Source organism: Kockovaella imperatae (assembly GCF_002102565.1).
Source record: "Kockovaella imperatae strain NRRL Y-17943 chromosome Unknown BD324scaffold_1, whole genome shotgun sequence".
NCBI classification, from domain to species: Eukaryota; Fungi; Basidiomycota; class Tremellomycetes; order Tremellales; family Cuniculitremaceae; genus Kockovaella; species Kockovaella imperatae.
The window spans coordinates 1,504,916-1,526,018 of record NW_019028941.1 but is presented as its reverse complement, the minus strand read 5'-3'; the positions used below and the strand labels follow the sequence as shown (position 1 = coordinate 1,526,018).

At 52.0% G+C, this 21,103-nt stretch overlaps 10 protein-coding genes across 10 annotated transcripts; 6 read left to right on the top strand and 4 right to left on the bottom strand.

Moving 5' to 3' along the window:
- Positions 1 to 384: 384 nt before the first annotated feature.
- On the top strand, positions 385 to 1,593 carry BD324DRAFT_38072 (hypothetical protein). Its single transcript, XM_022012632.1, has 7 exons — positions 385 to 528; positions 583 to 622; positions 663 to 724; positions 770 to 788; positions 836 to 961; positions 1,013 to 1,135; positions 1,184 to 1,593. The coding sequence occupies exons 1-7, from the start codon at positions 476 to 478 to the stop codon at positions 1,349 to 1,351; spliced, it is 591 nt and encodes a 196-aa protein (XP_021874775.1). The 5' UTR covers positions 385 to 475; the 3' UTR covers positions 1,352 to 1,593.
- A 241-nt stretch (positions 1,594 to 1,834) lies between these two features.
- Positions 1,835 to 2,849, top strand: BD324DRAFT_647991 (hypothetical protein; the record flags this gene model as incomplete). Its single annotated transcript, XM_022017759.1, has 2 exons — positions 1,835 to 2,362; positions 2,421 to 2,849. 2 exons carry the CDS (start codon positions 1,835 to 1,837, stop codon positions 2,847 to 2,849), a joined length of 957 nt encoding a protein of 318 aa, XP_021874774.1.
- Positions 2,850 to 2,917: 68 nt separating this feature from the next.
- Positions 2,918 to 5,449, top strand: BD324DRAFT_678486 (kinase-like domain-containing protein; the record flags this gene model as incomplete). Its single annotated transcript, XM_022018999.1, has 7 exons — positions 2,918 to 3,175; positions 3,219 to 3,483; positions 3,534 to 3,813; positions 3,863 to 4,099; positions 4,142 to 4,226; positions 4,276 to 4,554; positions 4,597 to 5,449. Exons 1-7 carry the CDS (start codon positions 3,085 to 3,087, stop codon positions 5,445 to 5,447), a joined length of 2,088 nt encoding a protein of 695 aa, XP_021874773.1. The 5' UTR covers positions 2,918 to 3,084.
- A 144-nt stretch (positions 5,450 to 5,593) lies between these two features.
- Positions 5,594 to 6,203, bottom strand: BD324DRAFT_647989 (hypothetical protein; the record flags this gene model as incomplete). The annotated part of the gene is made up of 5 exons (XM_022017758.1): positions 5,594 to 5,614; positions 5,652 to 5,705; positions 5,754 to 5,849; positions 5,927 to 5,978; positions 6,031 to 6,203. The coding sequence occupies 5 exons, from the start codon at positions 6,201 to 6,203 to the stop codon at positions 5,594 to 5,596; spliced, it is 396 nt and encodes a 131-aa protein (XP_021874772.1).
- BD324DRAFT_37901 (hypothetical protein) lies at positions 6,197 to 7,932 on the top strand. The gene is made up of 5 exons (XM_022012629.1): positions 6,197 to 6,874; positions 6,919 to 7,129; positions 7,169 to 7,402; positions 7,447 to 7,584; positions 7,628 to 7,932. The coding sequence occupies exons 1-5, from the start codon at positions 6,543 to 6,545 to the stop codon at positions 7,898 to 7,900; spliced, it is 1,188 nt and encodes a 395-aa protein (XP_021874771.1). The 5' UTR covers positions 6,197 to 6,542; the 3' UTR covers positions 7,901 to 7,932.
- A 1,306-nt stretch (positions 7,933 to 9,238) lies between these two features.
- BD324DRAFT_37987 (hypothetical protein) lies at positions 9,239 to 10,310 on the bottom strand. The gene is made up of 5 exons (XM_022012630.1): positions 10,110 to 10,310; positions 9,998 to 10,049; positions 9,829 to 9,949; positions 9,397 to 9,784; positions 9,239 to 9,352 (listed from the first exon to the last, which is right to left on the bottom strand). Exons 1-5 carry the CDS (start codon positions 10,115 to 10,117, stop codon positions 9,343 to 9,345), a joined length of 579 nt encoding a protein of 192 aa, XP_021874770.1. The 5' UTR covers positions 10,118 to 10,310; the 3' UTR covers positions 9,239 to 9,342.
- Positions 10,311 to 10,361: 51 nt separating this feature from the next.
- Positions 10,362 to 14,321, bottom strand: BD324DRAFT_613143 (muts domain V-domain-containing protein). Its single transcript, XM_022014473.1, has 22 exons — positions 14,265 to 14,321; positions 14,166 to 14,217; positions 14,063 to 14,112; positions 13,982 to 14,017; positions 13,453 to 13,941; positions 13,283 to 13,412; positions 13,154 to 13,228; positions 12,817 to 13,113; positions 12,719 to 12,780; positions 12,567 to 12,674; positions 12,438 to 12,530; positions 12,128 to 12,388; positions 11,909 to 12,080; positions 11,794 to 11,857; positions 11,691 to 11,752; positions 11,556 to 11,651; positions 11,287 to 11,519; positions 11,140 to 11,231; positions 10,916 to 11,097; positions 10,808 to 10,875; positions 10,719 to 10,758; positions 10,362 to 10,670 (listed from the first exon to the last, which is right to left on the bottom strand). Exons 1-22 carry the CDS (start codon positions 14,265 to 14,267, stop codon positions 10,450 to 10,452), a joined length of 2,886 nt encoding a protein of 961 aa, XP_021874769.1. The 5' UTR covers positions 14,268 to 14,321; the 3' UTR covers positions 10,362 to 10,449.
- Positions 14,322 to 14,491: 170 nt separating this feature from the next.
- BD324DRAFT_678482 (hypothetical protein) lies at positions 14,492 to 16,778 on the top strand. The gene is made up of 9 exons (XM_022018998.1): positions 14,492 to 14,795; positions 14,847 to 14,990; positions 15,039 to 15,128; positions 15,180 to 15,345; positions 15,383 to 15,460; positions 15,495 to 15,672; positions 15,709 to 15,837; positions 15,874 to 16,220; positions 16,262 to 16,778. Exons 1-9 carry the CDS (start codon positions 14,599 to 14,601, stop codon positions 16,646 to 16,648), a joined length of 1,716 nt encoding a protein of 571 aa, XP_021874768.1. The 5' UTR covers positions 14,492 to 14,598; the 3' UTR covers positions 16,649 to 16,778.
- A 278-nt stretch (positions 16,779 to 17,056) lies between these two features.
- Positions 17,057 to 18,583, top strand: BD324DRAFT_678481 (hypothetical protein). The gene is made up of 6 exons (XM_022018997.1): positions 17,057 to 17,315; positions 17,362 to 17,410; positions 17,459 to 17,561; positions 17,608 to 17,889; positions 17,934 to 18,011; positions 18,058 to 18,583. Exons 1-6 carry the CDS (start codon positions 17,171 to 17,173, stop codon positions 18,499 to 18,501), a joined length of 1,101 nt encoding a protein of 366 aa, XP_021874767.1. The 5' UTR covers positions 17,057 to 17,170; the 3' UTR covers positions 18,502 to 18,583.
- Positions 18,584 to 18,853: 270 nt separating this feature from the next.
- BD324DRAFT_659644 (alpha-glucoside:hydrogen symporter) lies at positions 18,854 to 20,899 on the bottom strand (the record flags this gene model as incomplete). Its single annotated transcript, XM_022018888.1, has 10 exons — positions 18,854 to 18,957; positions 18,982 to 19,066; positions 19,119 to 19,170; positions 19,218 to 19,504; positions 19,546 to 19,610; positions 19,663 to 19,691; positions 19,739 to 20,029; positions 20,082 to 20,222; positions 20,274 to 20,650; positions 20,696 to 20,899. 10 exons carry the CDS (start codon positions 20,897 to 20,899, stop codon positions 18,854 to 18,856), a joined length of 1,635 nt encoding a protein of 544 aa, XP_021874766.1.
- Positions 20,900 to 21,103: the final 204 nt, after the last annotated feature.

Sequence of the window (21,103 nt, the reverse complement as noted above, 5' to 3'; positions counted from 1 at the left end):
TCACCGGAAACATAGGCGCAAGTCACCCTTTGCTTAGCTGTAGACCTATAAGCTCATACATGCATTGTCTACATCCTGCCCAACATGAGCGAGAGAGATAGAGTAAGAGGCGAGGGCTCATCAAGAGGTCAGGATCGGCACGAGAGCAGGAGATCCGATCGTGACGACAACTACCATCGCTCAGAGAGTCGAGTGTATCGCGAGTGAGCCCGGAACTCCTGACATCTAACAGCAAGCTGACATGGGAGCAGGAGATCGAAGAGCCCTTCGGACAGATGGCGAAGCAATACATACAGGTCTAAAGACAGGAGCCAATCTCGAGGTAGGGACAGGGACTCGGTCCGGATCCGAGAACGGCGAGGTCATCGCTCGAGATCAGCCAGTCGGGAAAGACATCGAGAGAGTGATCGTGATCGTAGACGACGGCACGCCTCGACTGCGTCTGGATCTAGCTCGGAAAGTGAGACCGACACAGATGAAGAGAGAAGGCGAAGACGCAGGGAAAGGCGAAGGGAGGAGGAGAAAGAGGTGGGGTGACGTTGAATGGCTCGAAATCGGTATTGAATCGGATCTATAGGACAGACGGAGACGCAAGGAGAAGAAGCGGTTAAAGAAAGAGAAAGTATGTCCTGGAGGCGATGTAACTCTGACTCTGTGTGCAGAAGAAGGGGACTGTCGCTCTTACAGCTCAATGGGGCAAATATGGCATCATATCGGACGCGGAGTGAGTTGCGTTTGGACTGTTTGTACATCGGCTTACATATTTCAGCATCGGTAACAAGGATTCGGTGAGACGATCCAGCGCTGCCTTGACAGATCCTGATGTTAACCAAAGGAATTCCGAGCATGGCTCGTTGAAGAAAGGAAGATTAATCCCGAGACTCTTTCGAAGGACAGGACGAGAAAAGAATTCGCAGTTTTTGTTGAGGATTACAACACTGCGACTCTGCCTCACGAGAAGGTGCGAACACTCTTGCAATTCTTGTTTTCCGACTGATGATACGTTCCCTAGTTCTACGATATGCGAAAGTATGACATTCGCATGAACATGATTCGGTCTGGCCAGGTCATCGCAGCAGAGGACGACAAATATGACCCTCTCGCGGATGTGAAAGCCCATAATTCGACTATCAAGGTGCGTAGTGACACTCGAAAACCTTTGTCGCTCACTCGAAGACCATAGTCTCAAAGTGCAAAGAAGGAGTCTGTGCTCAGCCGAGCAGAACTGGAAGAGCTACGTCGCATCGAAGCCGAGAGAGTAGAAATCGCCAAGCGGCGACAGCTCGGCCTCGACGTTCCTCGGCACCTCGGTGTCCGGACAGAACAAGTCACCGAATTCACGTTTGAGTGACCACGGAACGGCGTTACACCCCATGTATCGGGAGTAGCGAGTGCCTATCCAGGTACCCGTCGTCGATTTGCGGGATGTTTAGGTCGCGACCGCAACCAGCCTCGTCCATTGCGCGACTGATTTTTGGGCCCAAAAAGTTTTGACTACAAAACCTGCCACATTAAAAAACCATATCGCGAGGATCTCACCAAGACCTTTCATTGCGGCTGACTGTCTCTACCAATGACGAGCCATGGTAGACGACATCATTGAGACTGGTGCATGGGCTGCCGAACTGAAGCTCAAGACATCTGAGCAAGTCTCTGGGGTCTTGGTTTTCCGGTCAATTTTTACTGATATACCCGTCACATCGAGGAGACATCACGAGTTATCTCTCCTTCTCAAATTCGCGGAGTCGCTGGTACTAGCCCCCTGTTGGACCTCCTCGACACTAGAGACTTATCCTTGTTCCACAGCTCAGGCACCTTAGACCACAGAACCAACATGATCTCTCAGAGGACCAGTGTTCCATTCTCCGCGGTCTCGCTGTCAACAGATGATGTCTTCATCAGTCGAGAGACGCTGAGGGACATGATGCGTCCTTCTGGTCCCTTCAACTTGTTTGGACAACAACTGGGTGCCGCCGCACCGATCAGCTCTCGACCCACGAGGGCGTCATCGTCTTCGTGGGCATCAGTCTCCCCCGAGCACCTTGGGCAAATGGCTCCGTCTGGGCTTGTTCGGGAAATGAGAGTCAATCGGAGAGTAGGTCTGATCGACCGTCCTCAACCAGTAGAAATGCGACGCGTCTGGGGTGCGGTTGATCTCTCTCATGGTACTCTCCAATCCGCCCCTGCGAATTTAGGGGTAGCCACTGGACAGCATCAGACCTTGTTGGATCCGCTGAGGGTCCAGGCCAGATTGGGGAAGCGCAAAGCGCTCAGAAGACTGAGCAGGCCAAATTCCGCCGGGGACATGACGATCGGCGGCGTCAAGAAAGCGCGTCAAAGTGGGCACCTTCTGGGCGAACGGGTTAGTTCTCATTTTGATATGGTCAGCTACTTCCCTTCAGCTGACGGACCAATTTCAGCTGGCCAGAGAATACCAGACGACGAGCCATGCATTTGTCTTATCGGACCCCCTCAACATCGTCTTGGGCCAAGGCTCCAATATCTGTCCTTCGACCAGCGGTTCAGCGACTCTATCAGAGAGTCACTCCTCATCCCCGGCAGACGTACCCCCTTCTCCATTGCTCCCTTCAATTCCACATTTCGATCCTATCATCTGGGGCGACGAAAGGGAGGTTTCAAATCCCCCAGATGACCTCTCTCGGGTTCACAGCGAGGAACTCCCACCAGCTGATGTCGCCTCGCCCTCGATGACAGGGTTTAAAGCATTGCGACCGTCGATTGGCCTGCTTTGCGAGGGCCAGATCAGTGAGGACGAGCGAGTCTCTAGGATGAAGAACTGCAGACTGGACTCCGGACTTGGCTTAGGTATCTTCCTGGAGGACAATTGAAGTGCGTTTATTATCAACAAAATAAAAATGGGAATCTATGCATGTTTCAGAATTCGGCCAAGGGAAAGGGCCAAGCGGCGCGTTTTGATGTTTTGATACTGTCAGTCTGAGCAGCTCGATCTCGCAACTATCCAGGGTGTCATATAAGACGACGAGGTCACTGTAGTAGCTATGGTGAGATAATCTGGAACCTCTAGATCTCCTTGGATGGACCGAAATCAAATCGTCGATCAACATGTCAAGTGCACCTCCGGGCATGCTTGATGATGAATATTGGAATGCTTTCACTGCCGACTTTGCGGACTATGAGCTCGCAGGGTCCATTGGTGAGATTGTGATGTCCATACTGATGACAGCTGACCGTGACAGGTTTCGGAGCGTCCTCCACGGTGTATGCAGCATTCTTCCACCCGTCTCTCGCCTCACCGAGCTCATTCCACGACTCTTCGGGCACGTCAAGAAAGCCGGCCCTGACTATCAGCATCCCGGCTGCCAACCCGGGAACATTAAGAGGACTATCTACAGGAGAGTCAAGAGAATGCGCTATCAAGGTCTCTAGCATGTATCCCGATGCTGGCCAGATGTTCAAGGAGTCCAGACTGCTGGGCCTGAGCAGGCATCCGAACGTATTGAGGTCAGAGCAAAGATCCACTCCGAACGCGTGAGCTGAGTTCAAGCCCTCAGAATCCTAGCGACCTTCACTTTGCCTCCAGATCACCGCCGGATTGCCATTGTCACACCGCTGGTGGATGGCGGGTCTCTCTCTGGCATACTTGAATGGCGAACGAGGCTATGCACGACCTCAAAAGCCCATCGCCGTCTAGGCAGATTCGGCATGGGTGGGATGCAGAACGGGGAGGCAGACGAACAATCTCAGGGCAGTTTGGACGAGGAGGAAATCAAGGCCGTGGTCAAGCAGGTCTTGGCAGGTCTAAACTATCTGCACCGCAATGGATTCCTGCATGCGAGTGGACCGCACATATCGCCCCGACAAGAACTGATACCTACTTCAGAGAGATTTGAAGGCTGGCAACATTCTTGTTTCCAGCGATGGGACCATACTACTCGCAGACTTCGGAGTCGCCGGGGACATCAATGCTGCTTTGACACCCGATGCAAAACCTCTGCCTACTGCCGAACAAGTACGATATCGCTCAGCGAATGAGGTACCATACACCGGCTCTCGCGATCTCGCTCCGGCATCCGTAGCTTTCGACGATGTTGGCAAGCGGAGATCCTTCGTTGGAACCGTGAGTGTCGCCTGATCTCAGTGACCATTGTTGACGATTCAGCCGTCCTGGATGGCCCCCGAGGTTGTCCTCGGTCAGGAATACGATGCGAAGGCTGATGTCTGGAGTCTGGGCATCACCATTCTGGGTATGTCTGTGTGTCTATCTCGATCGCAGACCCTCTCACGACTTCACAGAGCTAGCACATGGAGCTGCACCCCGTGCAAAGGAGAAACCAGGCGACATCCTGCGCCTCATAGCTTTCGAAGCGGCACCCACCCTGAATAGATCGGCTGGACCCTTCAGCAAGAGCATGAAGGAGTTCGTGGACCTCTGTCTCAGCAAATTACCCGAAGACAGGCCTAGTGCGGCGAAGCTGCTTGAGCACGCATGGCTCAGGGGGTCGAAGAAGAATGTTTATCTCGCCGAGACTCTGTTGAGTGACGTTCCGCCTTTAGACGCTCGACAAGAGCTGCGTGAGTAGTGAGATCACGAACTGAGCTCATAATTCTGCTTAGGCAGGGTACCGACGATGTCTACAATGCACTCTCGCGCATCTTCATGGGATTTTGCAACCAGCCCCTCGGTCGTGCCTTCCCCAGCTAGGACATCGTTTCCCTTCGGTAGCATGAAGTCCTCGCCTTCGCTCATTTCAGGACCGGAACTTACATCGTATCCATCTCGTGCTCATTCCCGCTCATCTCTGCGCGTGCCGTCGGTGCCGCCTTCTCCGAGAATACCTCTACGGCAGTGGGCAGAGCGAACAGCGAGTGTATTATCTATCGAACACGACTACAAGCGACGTTCGGCCAGCGAGAGCCCATACCTACCTCGAATGAGATCGAGATCCATGAGACAGCCATCCAGCCTGTCATTCGACGATGAGACGCAAGATGGCTTCAGTCCTCCCTTGGCTGGGCCAAGGAGGATGCCCAGTGGTGAGGTTTCACGGATGATGAGTTCCTTGATCGAGGCGAACGGCGCTCCTGGTTTGAAAGACACCGACCGAGGTCTAGCGCTGGGCATGGAGGTCTTGGGATTGAGCAGTCCTCAATCAGCGAGCCCTCGTCAACTGGACAACAACACTACCCCGACCAAGATCAGAGTGCCTTCGAATGATACTCTCGCCATCTCGCCCAAGCAGAGAAATGCTCAGCTCGTAGAAGAGAGGGTCGAAAGTAAGACGACTTCGACCGGGATTGACAATCGGATGATGGCAAGTTCGCGAACCAACTCGACAACGCAGAGCATCACAGTCGAACCAGTAAAAGGGACAGAGAAAGAAAAGGAGAAGAGAGGCTGGCTCGGGCGTCAAGTTAGCATGAGAAAGGAGGGTCTGACGAAGAAATTGTCAGGGAGGAAAAAGTGAGGATCCTGTAATTTTTGCATTGGCGATTCCTGTCGTCCAATAGATCTATAGACGAGCAGTATAGCATGACGAATGGAGGCTAGACGCCGGTAGCTGGAGAAAGGGCGCCAAGGAGCCCTTTGAGACGTGCTGGTAGGACCTCTGGGTCATTGCTGTTGTGGTGATATCTTTTGGAATTAGGTATCCTTTATCTCGAGAACTCACCAAGATGACCCCGTCCCCTCTAACGAACAGCATCTCCATCTGACGCCGATCCACCTGGAGCGTCTCAGCCCTGCCACTTCTAGCCGTATCTCCCTGACCTACCCTCAGAGGCATCGCCTGTCCATCTTCGGTAACGTCCACAATGTGTACTGCCTCCTCCACTTGTGACAGGACCAAGTTCATGTGCGCATCGTAGGCCTGTAGATGTCAACTTTGTCACATATCGTGACGGAGACTCAAGGCCGACCGCGCTCAAGCTGTAACGAAAGACTCACATGCAAAACGCCAGAGACCGTCCGGTCACCTCGAAGTTTGATGAAGACTCGTCTAAGCAATGAATCAGCGCAAATCCGCTAAGCAGCCCGAGAGAATGCCTTACTCTCCCAGTGCGAGCTTGACCAGATCCAGAGGCTCTGAGATGGACGCGTTGGCTGCTTCCTCCATCTCAAAGTATAGGTAGGTGAGAGAACCAGAACCCGGTTGATCCAGACGGTTGTCCTGCTGAAGCAGGACGGAAGCAAAATTTCGAGAAACAATCAATGACCAGACCATGTTTTGGAGATCTGCATCCATAATATCTAGCTGGCCTCAGCAGGCTTGCGGCAGCTCAGGACCCTTCGCGCCATCCATTTGAGGCTCAGTCATCCCTCAACACACTCACACAGCCTCGTGACGCGTTCTGATGGTGGCAACGAGGTCCAGAGCCTCTGTCGGCTTGAGCCCAGCGCCCGGAGATGAAAACAGGATCATAGCATTGGTGACGGGGGCTAACAGGTGAGTGAGACGCCTGCAGCTGTCCATGATGCGGAGCATCTGATTCTACCCAGTGGATATGGGCTAGCAGCATGTCAACACCTGCTCTCAAATCTCTCGCTGCCACCTCATACGCCTATGCCTGCTGCTGTGATTCAAAAGACAGCTCTGCCTCCGAGTCGGCGACAGGTGCTCATCGACCAAGCTCCAGAGCTCGTCTCTGAAGTGTCGGACAGACCACCTGCGACTTTGACTCTGATAGTCACATGCCGATCCATGCAAAATGCTATCGAAACCAAAGAGGCTATCTTGGAGACTCACATGCGAGAGCTTAAAATGAGGGAGAAAAATGGCATTCCCGAAAGAAATGGATGGCTAGCAGGTCTTCGTATAGAGTGCGAGACTGCAGATCTTTCGTCACCTGGAGGTTCTGACGGAGTTTTGGCTCTCTGTGAGCGACTCAAGAAATCGCAAGTTTACGACATGCCGTCTTAAAGCTGACCGTCCCCACCAGATATCCCCACATTACCTCCCTGTTCCTCAATGCGGCGATAGCCACAGCTAGCAGCATATCGTTCCCTGGCTTCCTGAAGCAAATATTCACGGAAGGCTTTGTCGAAACCGTCACGGACCCTCATTTCGTTCCGGAAACGCCAGGAGTTATGACTCCAGACGGCCGTCTGGGTCTTGTATTCTCCGTCAATGTCCTCTCGGTGTATATCATGGTGAGTCCGGGTACCCACGAAGTCATCTGATTCATGCAGGCCCGTGAACTTGAGCCGCTTCTCCGACGATCTCCTAAAGAACTTCCAGTACCTCCCCGTATAATCCTCTCCAGCTCCTACACCGCTGCACGGTCCTTACTCCGACCGGACCCTCTCGACGATTACCAGCTCCTGACTTACTCGTACGAGAACGGGGAATTCCCATACAAGGCTTCAAAATACATGGCGGATCTCCTTGCCGTTCAGTTAGATAAAGAATTTTCAGAAAATCAGGTAAGTCGAACGCAAAGCCGCGATATATGGCTGACGGTGTGTAGGGCGAAGATACACAAGAACTGCGCATGTTGATTGCAGAGCCCGGTGCGATGGTTTCCAAGATATACACTACCGCCTTCACGAACTGGGCGATCATCAAGTTCACGTTCACGTTCTTTTACGCTCTAGCCTTCAGGCTTGTGAGTCAGAGCTACGGTCGACATCTTGCTGAGATTATTCCAGGCGAGCTTGCTAGGCTCGCCGAAGCATGTTCTGACCGCTGGGAATGGAGCATTGGCCATGATCTTCGCAGCTCTGGTCGACAGTCAATACATCGAACCGGCATCCAAAGTCCCCGCTACAAAATTCGAATCCCGACTCAACCGTTGGAAACATCACCGTATCGAATATTCAGAGGTCGATTGTTGGGAATCGACACTGGACCTTGGCGCAAGTCTGATGAAAGCGTGTGAGACTATAAGGCAGGAATATAGGAGACGAGAGAGTCTTGAGTAGGCAAAAGATGGCAGTCAAGGACCACTGCAAGTCATGACAGCAGAGTCTATACATAGTCTTCTGTCTAGTTCTCCTCCATGTACCACTCGATGCCTCGGGTCTTAGGCTTTTTTCTCAATCCACCTTCTCCGTCGCTTTCCATCTCGGCTTCGTCCTCATCCTCATCATCCTCGTCTTCGTCTTTCTTCTTCTTACTGGGCTTAGGTGGTGGAGGCGGAAGCGCTTTGACAGGGGGACCAATCTTCATATGCAATGGAGCAATCTTGAACTTTCGCGACATGCCAGACTGACGAGCTCCCGGCAGTTTGGAAAGCACAGCTCCCAGATCATTGCGAGCTAAACAGATCAGGAAAATACAAACACAATACTCACTGGTCTTCCACTTGATGCCAGTATTGGACGGACCCGGCGATGCCCTCGCCGAAGGCTCAAAGACAACCGGTCGAAAGTTTACCGCTTGAGCGAGCAATGGCGATCTGGGTGGGTGCACTATCTCTTGATCCTCCTCCAAAGGAACAACGTCTTTCGGCTCGACAGGCTCCTCCTTATCATCTGACGGGACTATATCGATGCCCTTCATGTCTCCAGCCGCGAGCGGTCCTGGATCTGCTCCGGATCCCTTTTCCTTCCCCACGTCTTCTTGTTGCGGATCAACTCCAGTCTCCAATTCCACCATCTTTTGTATTTTATCCCCTACTCTCTTCCCCGACGCCTTCTTCATCTGATGCGCCTGCTTGCCGACTTTCTTTTCTACTCGAAGATGAGGAGGAGGTATCTCCTGCACTGACTCTTCAATCCGGGAATTTGCAGTGACCTTCACTGATGCGACCTTCTCATCGGATTCTTTCTGCCTGTGCAGCTCTTCCTCTTTCATATTCCTCTTTCTTTTTCCCTTGGTCATGAGCGGCGAATGGTCTGGGGTGCGTGACCCGTGCTCTCGTCTTGTCCTCGAGGTGGGAATATCGACTACAGGTATTGCCGACTCACTGCGTGAGGGTTTCAGCTTAGTTTCCCGAGCTCGTTCCAGATGGATACGAGGTGCGGATCTTGCCCCTCGATCTTGGAATTCCTCAATTCCAGCTTTGCGTCTCTCCTCTTCAGCTGCTTTCGCCTCTGCTTCCTTCCTCGCCTTGCGGCGGGCTAGCCTCTCTTCCTTCGCACGAAGTTCCTTATCCTTTTGGTCGGATACTCTCGCAGATCTACGAGATCCCAAGCTTTCCTGCATCGAGATCTGAGATTCGGCAGCAACAGACGATCTTTCCATGAAAGCTGAATGGTTCACAAGAGCGATGGACTCGTCAATTAGAATAGCGTTTGTAGCTTCGACGGCATCAAGGTTGGCAGCCATGGGGTCTGGGGATGTCGGTGAAAGGGCACGAGCCTGGTGGACCTGCTTTGCTGGAGCAGACATTGGGAAGGGTCTAGGCGTAGAACGGGATTTACTAGGCGGAGCTACAGGCTCTTTAGGTGGTGGACTGGACCGATACTCGACGTACTCCTCTTCCTCGTGATCAGAGGAGAGGTCATGACCAGTCTGTCGAATAGCGGGAGGAGACGGTGAAAGTACTATCTCCCGTAATGGTCTAGAAGGTCCAGCTTGAGGCCGATGCGAGGGCATATTTTGCGTTGGGGTTGCTGGACGGTGAGAGCCAGGCGGGCGTTCTTCTGAAGTTTGCGTAGGGGAAAAGATCGGTCGATGTGAAGAAGACCCACTGCTGCGCGACTTTTCGGTCGTGGAAAGCCGTGAGGAGGGGATAGGGTAAATGGGTGATGATCTAGGAGGTCGAGCAGAGTTGGTACCAGAGTTGGAGGACGGAGCAAGGACGCTAGACGGAGGCACAGTCACTTGAGGTGAAAACGATAGGATTGGGCTTGGGCCGGAGGCTACTCAATAGTCAGCTTTTCCTTCGTCTCGGGGCGGTCCGCACCACTTGAATTCGCCTGGTTCACGATCAATGCCTGTTGTTGCACCCCGGAGACTATCGACGCCTCCGTTCTTGGGTCCATTGAAGCAAGCAGCTCCATCTCTCTTCGGTCCTGAGTCGTACTCTTGGGGTAAGAAAGCATATGATGAGGAACCTTGGCTACTGTACGTGCTTCTTGAGTCGAGAGAGCCAGAGCACGAGCCAGATCCGCCGCCTCACGACGTCTGAAGGTAAGTCAGCACGATCAAGTACCAACCGGAAGTGATAGGGTGTGGCCGACTGACCTTGACATGTAAGGTTCAGGACGAATCTTCAGCAATTTGACACTTGGTCTGAGCAGTAAGCTCCCCGTTCGCACAAGTATGATCTCTGGCTACAAGACTCAAGAAGATGTTGAATGCAAGAAAGCAGTCGCCAATCGACATTGTTTTTAAAACGCGTCGCTATGGTAGGGATTTACGTATGGCCTCGCCATCAGAAATCGGATGATTGGACCGATTAGAAAATCCGATTACGATCCGATACGAAATTAATGAGGCTCATCAAGGGTCATGCATCATCTCTGCTCATGCTGTCATGTGGTCTCGTGCCAATACGAGTCTCTCTGGGTGAGCGAGACGAAGTTCAAAATCCCTCCAAGAGGTCTGCTACCCAAGGGCTAGCTTCGAACTTGCTCCTGAACTCTGAGCCAACCTTTTTCAATTCCGCTACCTGTTCGTCATGGCTCATCTCTCTGCCCCCGCTCTCAATCCGGGACTTCCACTCGTCCAAGAAGGCTTTGACAAGAGCGGTGCCTTCCTCCGTCTCTTCCTTGGTGAACTTGCGAGCAGGCTCTTCAGAAGCGTCTGGCTGCTGTTCAGCGAGACAACATGGTTGCTAACCGGCACGCTTACCGCCAAAGTCCTCCAACTCTGCAGCTTTCCTTTTCGCCAACTTGACCATCAGTCAGCTCCAGATCCCACGATCGCGCAATTCAGCTCACTTTGACCACGCTCTCTGGGAAGTTTGCCAGCTCCGCGACATGTATACCAAAGCTCTGATCGCATATTCCTGAGGGTAACTCAGCGAACACCGCGGCATTCTGACCCACCATCAGAGACCTTGTACAATAATGTGATGTCATTTTCCCTCTTGCCCTGACCACCGTCCCTCGACTGGACGTGCGCTTCAACGTGAAGGTTCTTGACGTGTTTGACAGTTGACTCGAGCGTAGTGAGTTCGTGGAAATGCGTCGCAAAGAGGCAGAAGCAGCGGATCCTGTTCGCGATGTCCCTGGCCGCTCGTCAGTACCGCAATCTGGAGCCGCAACCTCACTCGCTGATCGCCCAAGCGAGACCAAATCCATCATGAGTGGAAGTTCCTCGTCCCAGCTCATCGATAATGATGAGAGAACTCTTTGTAGCAGACTAGTGAGATGATCGTATCAGCGCCGCTCTAGCAAAGGTGAACTGTCGCACTCACTCTCAGAATCGTGGCGGTCTCCAACATCTCCGCCATGAACGTGGAGACACCCTTCAATTGACTATCCCCGGCCCCGACTCGAGCCAGGACACAGTCAAAGACTGGGAGCTGAGCCTCATCTGCAGGTACGAAGCATCCGATCTGGGCCATAAGGGCGATGACTCCGATCTGTCGAATGTACGTGGATTTGCCGCCCATGTTCGGACCAGTCACAATGGCAAACTCGCTTTCATCTGGAATGTCAGCGGACCATCAGAATGTCTGCAAACCTTTTCGCATAATATGATCGTTGGAGATGAACTGGATATCATCCTGGACTTCCAGGCAGGGATGTCGAGCGCCGCGGACAATCAGGTCTCCCGTTCCTGCATTATATCAGATGGATTCTAGAAGATTGCACTCGCCCATCTCGGTCAGTCTCGGTCTAACGTAGGCCACTGGCGCGTTCGCCGAGACGTGTGCCAAGCTGGAGATTAGCCGCGAGCGGTCTACAAGTGGTGTTCTCACCTGACTGAGACATCGATCGAGGCAATGAGGTCGTCCAGCAGCTCCAGGACCGATGTATAGGTGGCTATTACGGCTCCCTCAGCGTTGAAAGTGAAGCTCAATTGCATCGCCTCACCCGCTATGCCAACCACCTGCACTACGAGATCCCTCTGGCGATGATTGTACTCCTTCTGAAGCTTGAAGTACTCGTCACTGAGATCTCGTAACGTCCTCGTTGTGAAAATGGACCCAGACTTTTGAGTCGAGAGATCGATATACTCCTTGTTGCCACGGATTTTCGCTTGCTCCTAATCACAGTCAGCAATAAAACGCTCATGACTCTGTTTAGACTGACAGCCTTTGTAATGCGGAACGAGTATCGATAGACTTGATGATTCTCAAGGTGCAGCTTTTTCGTAATGTCCAGATCTAGTGCCTGTCCAACTCTGGCATGCTCCTCATCGAGGCCATCTCGGACAATTATCAGCTTCTCCTTGACTCTTTGGAGATCAGCGTCAAGTTCGGCCCGAAGGACAATGTTGTGCCTGCTCATTTCTGCCAGGTCAATCGTCTCTTCGACCATCTCGAGATATTTGGCGAGGTTATCGATGTGTTCCTGTTGGGAAGGATCAGCTCAGAACATCAAACGCTGCGGAACCACCTACGGTCAGAGGCGCAAGATAGATCTCGTTGATCAATTCCTTGTTGCTCGGTTCGGATGGCGCGACTTCCTCCAGCAATCGCTTCAGTTTCGGAAGCTTACTCTCAGTGTCTGAATGTAAGGCGTATCTCACCTCTTGTACCGCTTGGTAGACACGAACGACATCTTGAAGGTCCGCAGCTTTCCGATGAAACTTCTTGCTCAGTCGATGCAAGTCTGGCATTGCTTTGAGGAAATCTTTCTGTCGACAAGCTCAGTACGGTTTTGCAACAGCCGTGTACTCACCTGGATCTGCTGACGGGTGAACGAGTCGTCGAAGAAGGTCTCAATCACGCCCTGACGCTTGTCTGCCCAATCAGTCGCAATTTCAGTTCTTGACTCACTGATCTCGTGCAGATTGATGAGTGGCTGCTTGAGCCATCGTCCGAGTAATCTCTTTCCCTGACTGGTATAGCACCGGTTCAGAAGACCATACAGACTCATGTTGGCGCTTCCGCCGAGCTCCTGCGGATTCGGCATCAGATTCAACGCTTTAAGAGCCGAGGCGTCGAGTTTCATGTATTGTGAGAGGTCATGGCGATGCAGGCGGAACTGGCCATGAAGGGTAGAGTCCGATGCGAGGGACAAGAATTTGGTCAAAGCTGCCATGGCTGACATTGCGTGTTTGAGATCGAACTCGGCTGTGTCGTCGTAAGAAAAGTTCTACACAGTGCAACGCACGCAAGGCAGCATCGCTGTGACTCTCATTGAGGAGTCGACGAAGATCTTGCTCTACAGAATCGGATTTGAAGTCGGCTGGATGGCAGATTCCGGTCAGATAGGAACGGCAGATAGGCAGGTGGTGCTGACCTGATTTGAGTTCAGTCACCATGATGCCACAACGTTCTACCAAAGTGCGCATTGTCGTCAGATCGTGGTCGGATCGCTTCTCATTCGTTTGAAGCACGCATTCTCGGATCCCAAGCTGGATGAGGAGGGACTGCGTAATGGTCAAGATGGAACTAGGTCAACTCGCTCACCTCGGTGTTGCCAAACGCTTCATCCTCTGCAAACTCTGCAACACCCAGTATCTTCTCTTGTACATCGGCAAAAGCGCATCCGACGGTCCTCTGACCGTCTTTGACATGTACACGTAGAGCCATACTGACAGCGTTGACTTCCAGATCCGTCTGATTGAACAGCATATCCTCGACCTGGCTGATATGTCCAGGACTAGCGCTCTTTGCGAGGATCCACCGGGCATGATTCTTCCTTCCTCCAGCACCGTTCTCAGGCTGATATATCTCCACTCGCATCTGCTTCGTCGTCAAGCATTCACGAAGAAAGATGGTGGTCAGGCTTTGTGAGATGCTGACAGACGGAAGGCCTCGAGCGGTCATGGCGGATGTGCTGGTGGACGAGGTGGCCTGTGGTGTTGATCCAGAGCCAAGGTACTTGATAACATTGTTTGTACGGTACACCTGCTGGGCGACGAGCAGCGCGTCGGAGCCATGGGCACTGTAGTAATCCTAGGGCCGTCAGGATGAGTCGGCTAAAGGATTCTCTTACTCCTCGATCGAACAGTCGAACCATTCCCTCGGGCTTCTGCGACCGAGTCAGAGAGCTATTCTGACACGAGTGACACCTCACCTGTGGCATGCTGTCGACAAACTTGCAAAACAGCCTTTCCGACTCCTTGTCTAGACGGGCCCGTCAACGAAATCAACTGAAGGCAGCAACGAGCAATACTTGCCCATCTCAAACTGCGGCTTTGGAGCCGCAGTGGATTCGTTCGAATACATCGGCTGGTCATATCAGCCTGGATCACAGTAGGGTGGCCATTGCAGCTCACCATGGTTTCGACAAGCTCTACGCCCAGTTGAATGTAGCATGTAGACCATCCGAAAAGTATCGCAGTTCGCGATTCAAGCGCGCCGACATGACGGCTCCGGTGATTCTCCCACGGTCGTCTCGCTGTGTGAAGTCACGTGCTGTACACCCTACTTTTGCTCGACATGTCCGATTTCGGAGACGCTAACGGTCCGAGCGGGCCGATCGCATTCCACATTCCGTCATGTTCTCGGTAGAATCAAAAGCTATATAATATGGCTTCGGAGCAAATGCTGGGCGCCTTCAGGCCAGGTCTTGAACGAGCTGTCAATCACCACTGATCTTCCCAACGCGCCATGGTCAGCCTTGGATCATTGACAGCAGGTGTGTCGCTGTTGCTGTGTCTCTTCAATGAGACGCTGGCAAACCAACAACACCCAACAAGATGGGCAAATGAACAGTACCTCGATTCCATAGGGGCGTCCTCGAACAACCTAGACCTATTTGAGTACGCCATGGACATCTTGGACTCTAATTTCGGCCTTCCATTCTTGTCAGTTCTCCGTGCAAGCAAGACTGTCGCTGAATTCACATGCCATTTCAGATTTCAAACACCCAAGCTGTCCAGCTGGTATGTAGTTGGGCTTCTTGCCCGAGCCCAAGGAAACGATGTGGAAGTTGCCAACAAGTTGATTGCCAACATTGTGACGCAGCAATATACTGATCCATCATTCATCGGCTACGGAACGTGAGTCGATTTTGAAAATTGCAACTTGGGCTGATCTCCACACCACAGATTCAAAGATGGCTATCTGAAGCCTTACGTCGATGTCTCAGACACCCTATGGCCTCCAAAGATTTACAACTCGTATGACCCGAATGTCAAGTGAGGCATCGATGCTCATTAAATGGGACCTGACTGAATTGATTCGTGCAGCCTCTTCGTCACCATTGCTGGAATCATCATCGACTCGCAGTTCTCGCACCTCCTGTGGGACTCGAATCTAGCGAATCTTCGAAAAGCAATGTACATTGCCACTGTCGGAGATGGGTATCGCGTGGGTGGTCTGGACGGGGACAATCTTTACCCGGACTACAGCAATGTAGGTATGAGAAAACCGCTCTTGCTGACCTCACGAGCCCTGGTACATGCGCTGCGTTTCAGCTGCTTACGTCGGTAACATGTGCGGCGACTCCAACATGACATACTGGGCAAATGTAGGCGATATTCAGAGCCCCGCTGATGATCCAGGAATGGGCGAAGGAAGGTATCGAGCTATTCAACATGACCAACACGTTGTCCGAGTTTAATGGCGGGACATATGCCGGTGTCACTCTTTTTGCTCTCAGTCTTGCCCAGTATTGCCCAACCAATAGTACAATCTATCAGCAGGCACCGAGGGTCATCACTAGTGTCTGGGACCAGCTAGGTATGTCGTACATATGGTGCCTGACTGATTCTTCAGCCGAGACTTATAATCCTTCTTTGACCACTTTGTCCGGACCGTGGGATAGGACTTATGGATTCGACTTGACTCAGTACTATGGCATAATCGGTTCTGGGATCACGGGCATCATCGGGATGAATGGAAGCTGTAGGCTGCGGACGCTGAAGTGTCGCTAATAAACAGATCCCATGCCGAACCCCCTGGACGGATCCAACCACTATACCGACATGGCCATCATCCCGATGCAAGTCGTCACTTCTGTCTACACCGAGTCTCTGATTCCCTCGCAAGCCAAGTCCCGCTTTGCGGCACTGTATGCGCCACACATGTATGATACTCAAGCCTTTTCCCCGCCCTGGGACAAGCGTCCTCGGAATTACACGTTTTGGGTCGATGACGGACTCTCAGTCGGAGGTATCGAATTCGACGAATCTGAGGTCGGAGGTCCCAGTATCAATCAAGGAAGTTTCAGCCCTGGAGTCATTCTGTGGGATGCAGGAAAAGGAGGAGCTGGCGCTGGGTGGATCTCCGTGAGTTGGCGCAGCGAGTTGTACGTGTTGATGGTTACCAGTACTGGCCGACATCTCCGTCCTGTTCGATCGTGGCAACCCCATCGAATCTGACCATTAGATACCCACCATCTCAGGACTGGCCCAATTCTACCGTGTCGACTGCCATCTCACTCCTCCTGTCTCCTCTACCGGATTGGCAACTTGGTACGGGGTCTTTCAATAACTCTGACCACTCGGCTTCGTTCCCCGGATTGAATGTCAGTCTCAGCGGTAATGCGGTCGACCAAGGTCAGAGAATCCTTGAATTCACTGGAGACGAGATCAATGGATTCAGGTACTATAATTTGACGTACGATTTCGCGGGCGGAGTCGGTAATGAGGTGCCAGAATTGGTGGTGGCGTTCACCAAGACCACTCCGCCACAGATCGATCTGTACGTTGAATGAGTCAGGACGAGTACGAGAGCAGCACACAGATCAGGAAATATAATGTGCATGAAGTCGTTCAGCTGTCTCGATCGTAAATGACGTGAAACAGTCTTCACTCAGCTGAAGCCATCCATCTCAGCCAAAGACCTTTAATGAATAAACAATTGATCTTTTTGCTGGAATCACCCGAAGGACATCTTGTCCGATTTTTCCGGGTCACTTTGCCGGCCGAAATCTGATCGACGGTCCTTTGCGATAATGTCAGCCATAATAAAATTGTAAATCAACCTGACATCAGCTCATGACCAAATGACGAATGAGGTCACGGAAAACTGACCCCTTCCTCTCAAATGACTATGACGATGCAGCCAAGCACAACATAAGTAGGTCATCAACAGGTCATCGACAGTTGACGGCCATCGGTGAGCGAGAGGGAAAAATGGTATATAAGCCTGGGACATCCCTCAGTGGGATCGATTCAGAGCTCTTACCTACATCTGGCCATTTGATCTCCCATTCTCCTCTGACCTGACCTATATTATGGTGTTCCTCACGCAAGCCATCGCCGTGCTCCTCGCGGCCAGCAAGGTCCAATTCGTCAGTGCTGCCCCAGCTCCGGTCCCAAGCGGAGGTGTCGGCGTCCGATCCAATGACACGCCACCCGTCTATGGTGTGATGAGTGATTGTGAGCTGGCTGGTACCGAATGAGTCTCGCCGCTGACACGATGCAGTCGACTACCAGTCATTCCTGCTCGCTCTCAACCAAGAGTGGATCGAGCTGTGAGTCATGACACACACCTTGAAGAGTCCCTGCTGAGATCATGTCAGCGACCTCTTCAATTATGGAAAGTCCCGCTTCAGTGCCGAAGAATTCGCTAGTGCTGGTCTCAACGCCGATGATGTGTCGTTGATCCAGTTCAAGGCCGATCAAGTGAATCTGGCTCTTGGTGTTTTGGTGTGGAGCTGACTTCGTCCAGGAAGTGGGCCACGCTGATCTTCTTTCCAACATTATCTCTATCGGAGGACGAACTCCAGCGGTACAATGCAAATACAAGTACGACTTCGACACGGTTCCAGACTTTGTCAACTTTTGTCAGCGTCTCACCCGATGGGGAGAAAGTGGAGTGTATGGTTTCTTGTCCCACCTGGACTCGAGACCCGCCGCTGCCCTCTTGACACAGTCGATCGCCACAGAGGCTAGACAGCAGATGGTCTTCAGGCAGTTTTCAGGAGCACACCCAATGCCCGTGTTCTTCGAGGTAAGCACTAAATTGAAGCTGTTGCAGGACTGAACCTTGTTCAGACTGGAATCTCGCAATCCATGGCGTGGTCCTTGTTAAGTCGATATCTCGTGGAATGTCCCGCGCAGAACCCAAAGATTGTGATTGCCACACAGCAACGCCTTAAGACTGACTGACGGTTACCAGGAATGGCAAATTTTCCCCTGGCTATCCGTCACCAACGAGTCCAACCTCTTGCAAGATGGGTACCTCGCTGCCATTACTCACAATCGCACTTCTCTCTCTGAACCTGGTCGCAACATCACGTTCAGATGGGACGATACAAACCAGACCGTCAGCTACAACAACTCGTATACTACTTCGATTGGAGGCGCCATCAACAGCTCCGCCCCCGCGTTCGTGGCGTTTGTCTCCCAGCTCAATGTGACCTACGCTCCTCTCACAGTCACGGGAAGTAACACTGGATACGCTGCTCAACCGGGTGGAGTCGTCTTCAACAATACTCTCGACCCCGTTATCAACGGCACTACGTTTGTGGCACTTACGGATGTGGACCTCTACGTGACGCCGTACAATCTGTCGCTGCTTAACGATCACATCTTTGCTTGGGGTCTGTACCAGGCTGACTAGTTGGATTTTTTAGAGCACGTGGTCCCGTGATATACAGTATAATGAACAATGTCGTGACATGCATGTAAGATGAAGACTGAGGAAAGCGATCGCGACGAGGGAGCAAGCCCAAATCCTCTCCCTCCTATTATCCTAGCATCTTTTCGCTCATATAGGTATACAGTACAGCGGTCATGGGGATGATATAACCTCAATATCACGCTGCTTCCACAAAGGTGTCAGTACATGAGACTCAACGCATGACCCGTTATTCCCATACATGATGTTGAGTAGATACGTGAATGGTGCCTGACATGTGTTACTGCAGCAGCGCACTGCCAACCGACTCTCGGACGCCTTTGATCGCCTACGCTTAATGGACAATCTCTTCCGAGTCTAGGGACACTTGAGTCTTGACGAACTTGCGTGTTGGGACTTTGTTCTCAAACACTAGACAAGCGTTAACCCAGCTTACAGCTGCACGAGCATCAGATGACTCACAGATGTCCAACTCTCGGAAAGTCCGTCCCTTCGTCTCGGGTAATCGGAAGAATGCCCAAATTCCAACTAGAAGACAGCTGACGCCCTGAGCAAAGCTGTCAGCAATGTGATTCAAGGTCCTGCGAAGATGACCCCACCCAGAAAAAGCCAGCGTATCCAATCCAGTTCCAGGCAAGGGGATTGGTCATGCTGAGGTTCGATCAGGATATAGATCATCAAACTACAGTGTCACTCACTATGGCGCAATGACACCCGCCACGATGGCCCATAGATTGTACGCGTTTCTGGCCAAACCGACGGTTTTTCCTCTTAGACGGGTCGATGGGATCTCAGCAGCCACAGAGTAAGCCACTGGTCCGATAGTCGAGTCGTATGCAAAGGTGAAGAGCATGCTGATGACCGCTTGAACCCATGGCGCGGCTTTGCTGCCTCGAAAGTTGGCGATCTGAGCGAAACCAGTAGAGAAGAGCAATGCCCCGAGAATACCGAGACCCCAGAGGAAGATCTTTCGTCGTCCCACAAACTAGCTCTGTTAGGCACTGTGCTGCTCAAAGCCTGACTCACGGTAATCACTGCCCAGGCCAGGAAAGTTCCGGCTATACCCATGGCAGATCCTCCGATACCGAAACCTTGATTTAATCAGTATGATTTCACTCTTATCAGTATGGCATAAAATCTCACTGAAAGACGTTGTGGTGCTCAATCCAGCCCTGAGCATGCAAGTCAGCACATCGTCTTCCCACTCGCATCGACGTACTGTTCGAAGAAATAGGATCCGCCTCCTCCAAACCACGTCCCACAAAGTACTTGAGCAGACCAGGCCATGCAAGCGATCTCTGTACGTCTGAGGTTGGTACCTTTAAAGCAGTCCAAGAATGAGGTTCCGGCGGAATGCTCGAGCTCAAGTTGATTGGTACGGACCATCAAGGATACAGCACGAGCCGGGTCGCTCCTGTCGGTCTTGCTTTGGAGTTTCTGAACCGCTTTCTCGGCCTCATCGAGCTTGCCTTGGCTGACGAGCCACCAAGGGGACTCGGGTGCGAAATGACTGGTGGCGAAAATAAGCCAAAGTCACGCGCGACCTTGAGAAAGAGACTCACGCAAGGAGGAATAAAGGAATAGGCCAAATCCACTGCACCGCGTATGGGATCTTGTAACTCCATTTGCTGTCGATAACAGAGGTTCCCCGGAGTACTCCAGATGCCATGAATTGACCGATGACCCAACAAAGATTGTTGTAGCTATACGTCACTTTCAGCGAGGAGGGAGCGTCTCCAGATCGGTCTACTCACGTCGTAAGGTATCCTCTGAGCTGCACAGGGGTAACTTCCGCAGAGTAAGACACGGCGGAACTGGAGAATCCACCGAATGGAATTCCTACCAGAAGTTTACCCACAAAGAAGACTTCAATCGTGTTGGCGAAGAAGATGATGAATTGGAAGGCAGTCAAAAGGATCAAGTTGAACTGGATACATCTTCGATATCCATAACGATCCTGGAACCAAGAGGCCAGAACGATACCGCCAATGGCGCTGAAACTCGAGCAGTAACCAATGGCAGATTGCCAAGCTGGAATGAGTTGATATCCGTCCTTCTCACCGGCCCAGATACCGAAATCTCTTCGGAACCATGGAAGACCAGTGACACCTTCCAAGGATGTGTCGAAACCCTAGAATGGTCACTGACTGCATGGTACTGTAAGCAAATGACTCACCTCCATGATCAGAGTCAGGGATATGGCGAATGACCAGAATACTGCTTTCGGGTACAGTTTGAATGCCTCTCGAACGGTCATAGACCGTTCCTCGACTTCCGCACCGATCGCTTCGTCGACCACATGCTTCCATGTCTCTACTGGAACATCCGCACCCTTCTCTATCTCTATCTGGACGTCCTGTAGGACGTCCTTGTCGTTCATGTTGGCCTCGATATCGTTGTGTGACATTTGAGGTTTGCGGGGGATCCTCAGGACAATTCAGAATATGCATCTGGGAGCCCTTATGACTTCGCCTCAAGTCTATATATGTTGACAAGGTTTCGGCATAATCATGAGGACACTACCAGATCTATGTCAATGTGAGATGGCCAGAATAAAAATTACCGTTTTGTGGAGCGGTACGCC

What these genes read in the sequence shown, in the direction of transcription:
- BD324DRAFT_678482 (XM_022018998.1), top strand. Translation starts at nt 14,599, where the DNA reads ATGGTCAGCCTTGGATCATTGACAGCAGGTGTGTCGCTGTTGCTGTGT. An exon ending in ACATGACATACTGGGCAAAT is followed by an intron (nt 15,461 to 15,494) that starts GTAGGCGATATT and finishes CTGATGATCCAG; the next exon opens with GAATGGGCGAAGGAAGGTAT. An exon ending in TAGTGTCTGGGACCAGCTAG is followed by an intron (nt 15,673 to 15,708) that starts GTATGTCGTACA and finishes CTGATTCTTCAG; the next exon opens with CCGAGACTTATAATCCTTCT.
- BD324DRAFT_37901 (XM_022012629.1), top strand. Translation starts at nt 6,543, where the DNA reads ATGCCTGCTGCTGTGATTCAAAAGACAGCTCTGCCTCCGAGTCGGCGA. An exon ending in TGTGAGCGACTCAAGAAATC is followed by an intron (nt 6,875 to 6,918) that starts GCAAGTTTACGA and finishes CGTCCCCACCAG; the next exon opens with ATATCCCCACATTACCTCCC. An exon ending in TCCTCTCGGTGTATATCATG is followed by an intron (nt 7,130 to 7,168) that starts GTGAGTCCGGGT and finishes TGATTCATGCAG; the next exon opens with GCCCGTGAACTTGAGCCGCT.
- BD324DRAFT_613143 (XM_022014473.1), bottom strand. An exon ending in TCTATCTTGCGCCTCTGACC is followed by an intron (nt 12,389 to 12,437) that starts GTAGGTGGTTCC and finishes CCTTCCCAACAG; the next exon opens with GAACACATCGATAACCTCGC. An exon ending in ATTGTACAAGGTCTCTGATG is followed by an intron (nt 10,876 to 10,915) that starts GTGGGTCAGAAT and finishes AGTTACCCTCAG; the next exon opens with GAATATGCGATCAGAGCTTT.
- BD324DRAFT_38072 (XM_022012632.1), top strand. Translation starts at nt 476, where the DNA reads ATGAAGAGAGAAGGCGAAGACGCAGGGAAAGGCGAAGGGAGGAGGAGA. An exon ending in CGACTCTGCCTCACGAGAAG is followed by an intron (nt 962 to 1,012) that starts GTGCGAACACTC and finishes TACGTTCCCTAG; the next exon opens with TTCTACGATATGCGAAAGTA. An exon ending in CCCATAATTCGACTATCAAG is followed by an intron (nt 1,136 to 1,183) that starts GTGCGTAGTGAC and finishes CGAAGACCATAG; the next exon opens with TCTCAAAGTGCAAAGAAGGA.
- BD324DRAFT_678481 (XM_022018997.1), top strand. Translation starts at nt 17,171, where the DNA reads ATGGTGTTCCTCACGCAAGCCATCGCCGTGCTCCTCGCGGCCAGCAAG. An exon ending in TCCAGTTCAAGGCCGATCAA is followed by an intron (nt 17,562 to 17,607) that starts GTGAATCTGGCT and finishes GACTTCGTCCAG; the next exon opens with GAAGTGGGCCACGCTGATCT. An exon ending in CAATGCCCGTGTTCTTCGAG is followed by an intron (nt 17,890 to 17,933) that starts GTAAGCACTAAA and finishes AACCTTGTTCAG; the next exon opens with ACTGGAATCTCGCAATCCAT.
- BD324DRAFT_37987 (XM_022012630.1), bottom strand. An exon ending in TGGCTCTCTCGACTCAAGAA is followed by an intron (nt 9,950 to 9,997) that starts GCACGTACAGTA and finishes TCTTACCCCAAG; the next exon opens with AGTACGACTCAGGACCGAAG. An exon ending in GAACCAGGCGAATTCAAGTG is followed by an intron (nt 9,785 to 9,828) that starts GTGCGGACCGCC and finishes ACTATTGAGTAG; the next exon opens with CCTCCGGCCCAAGCCCAATC.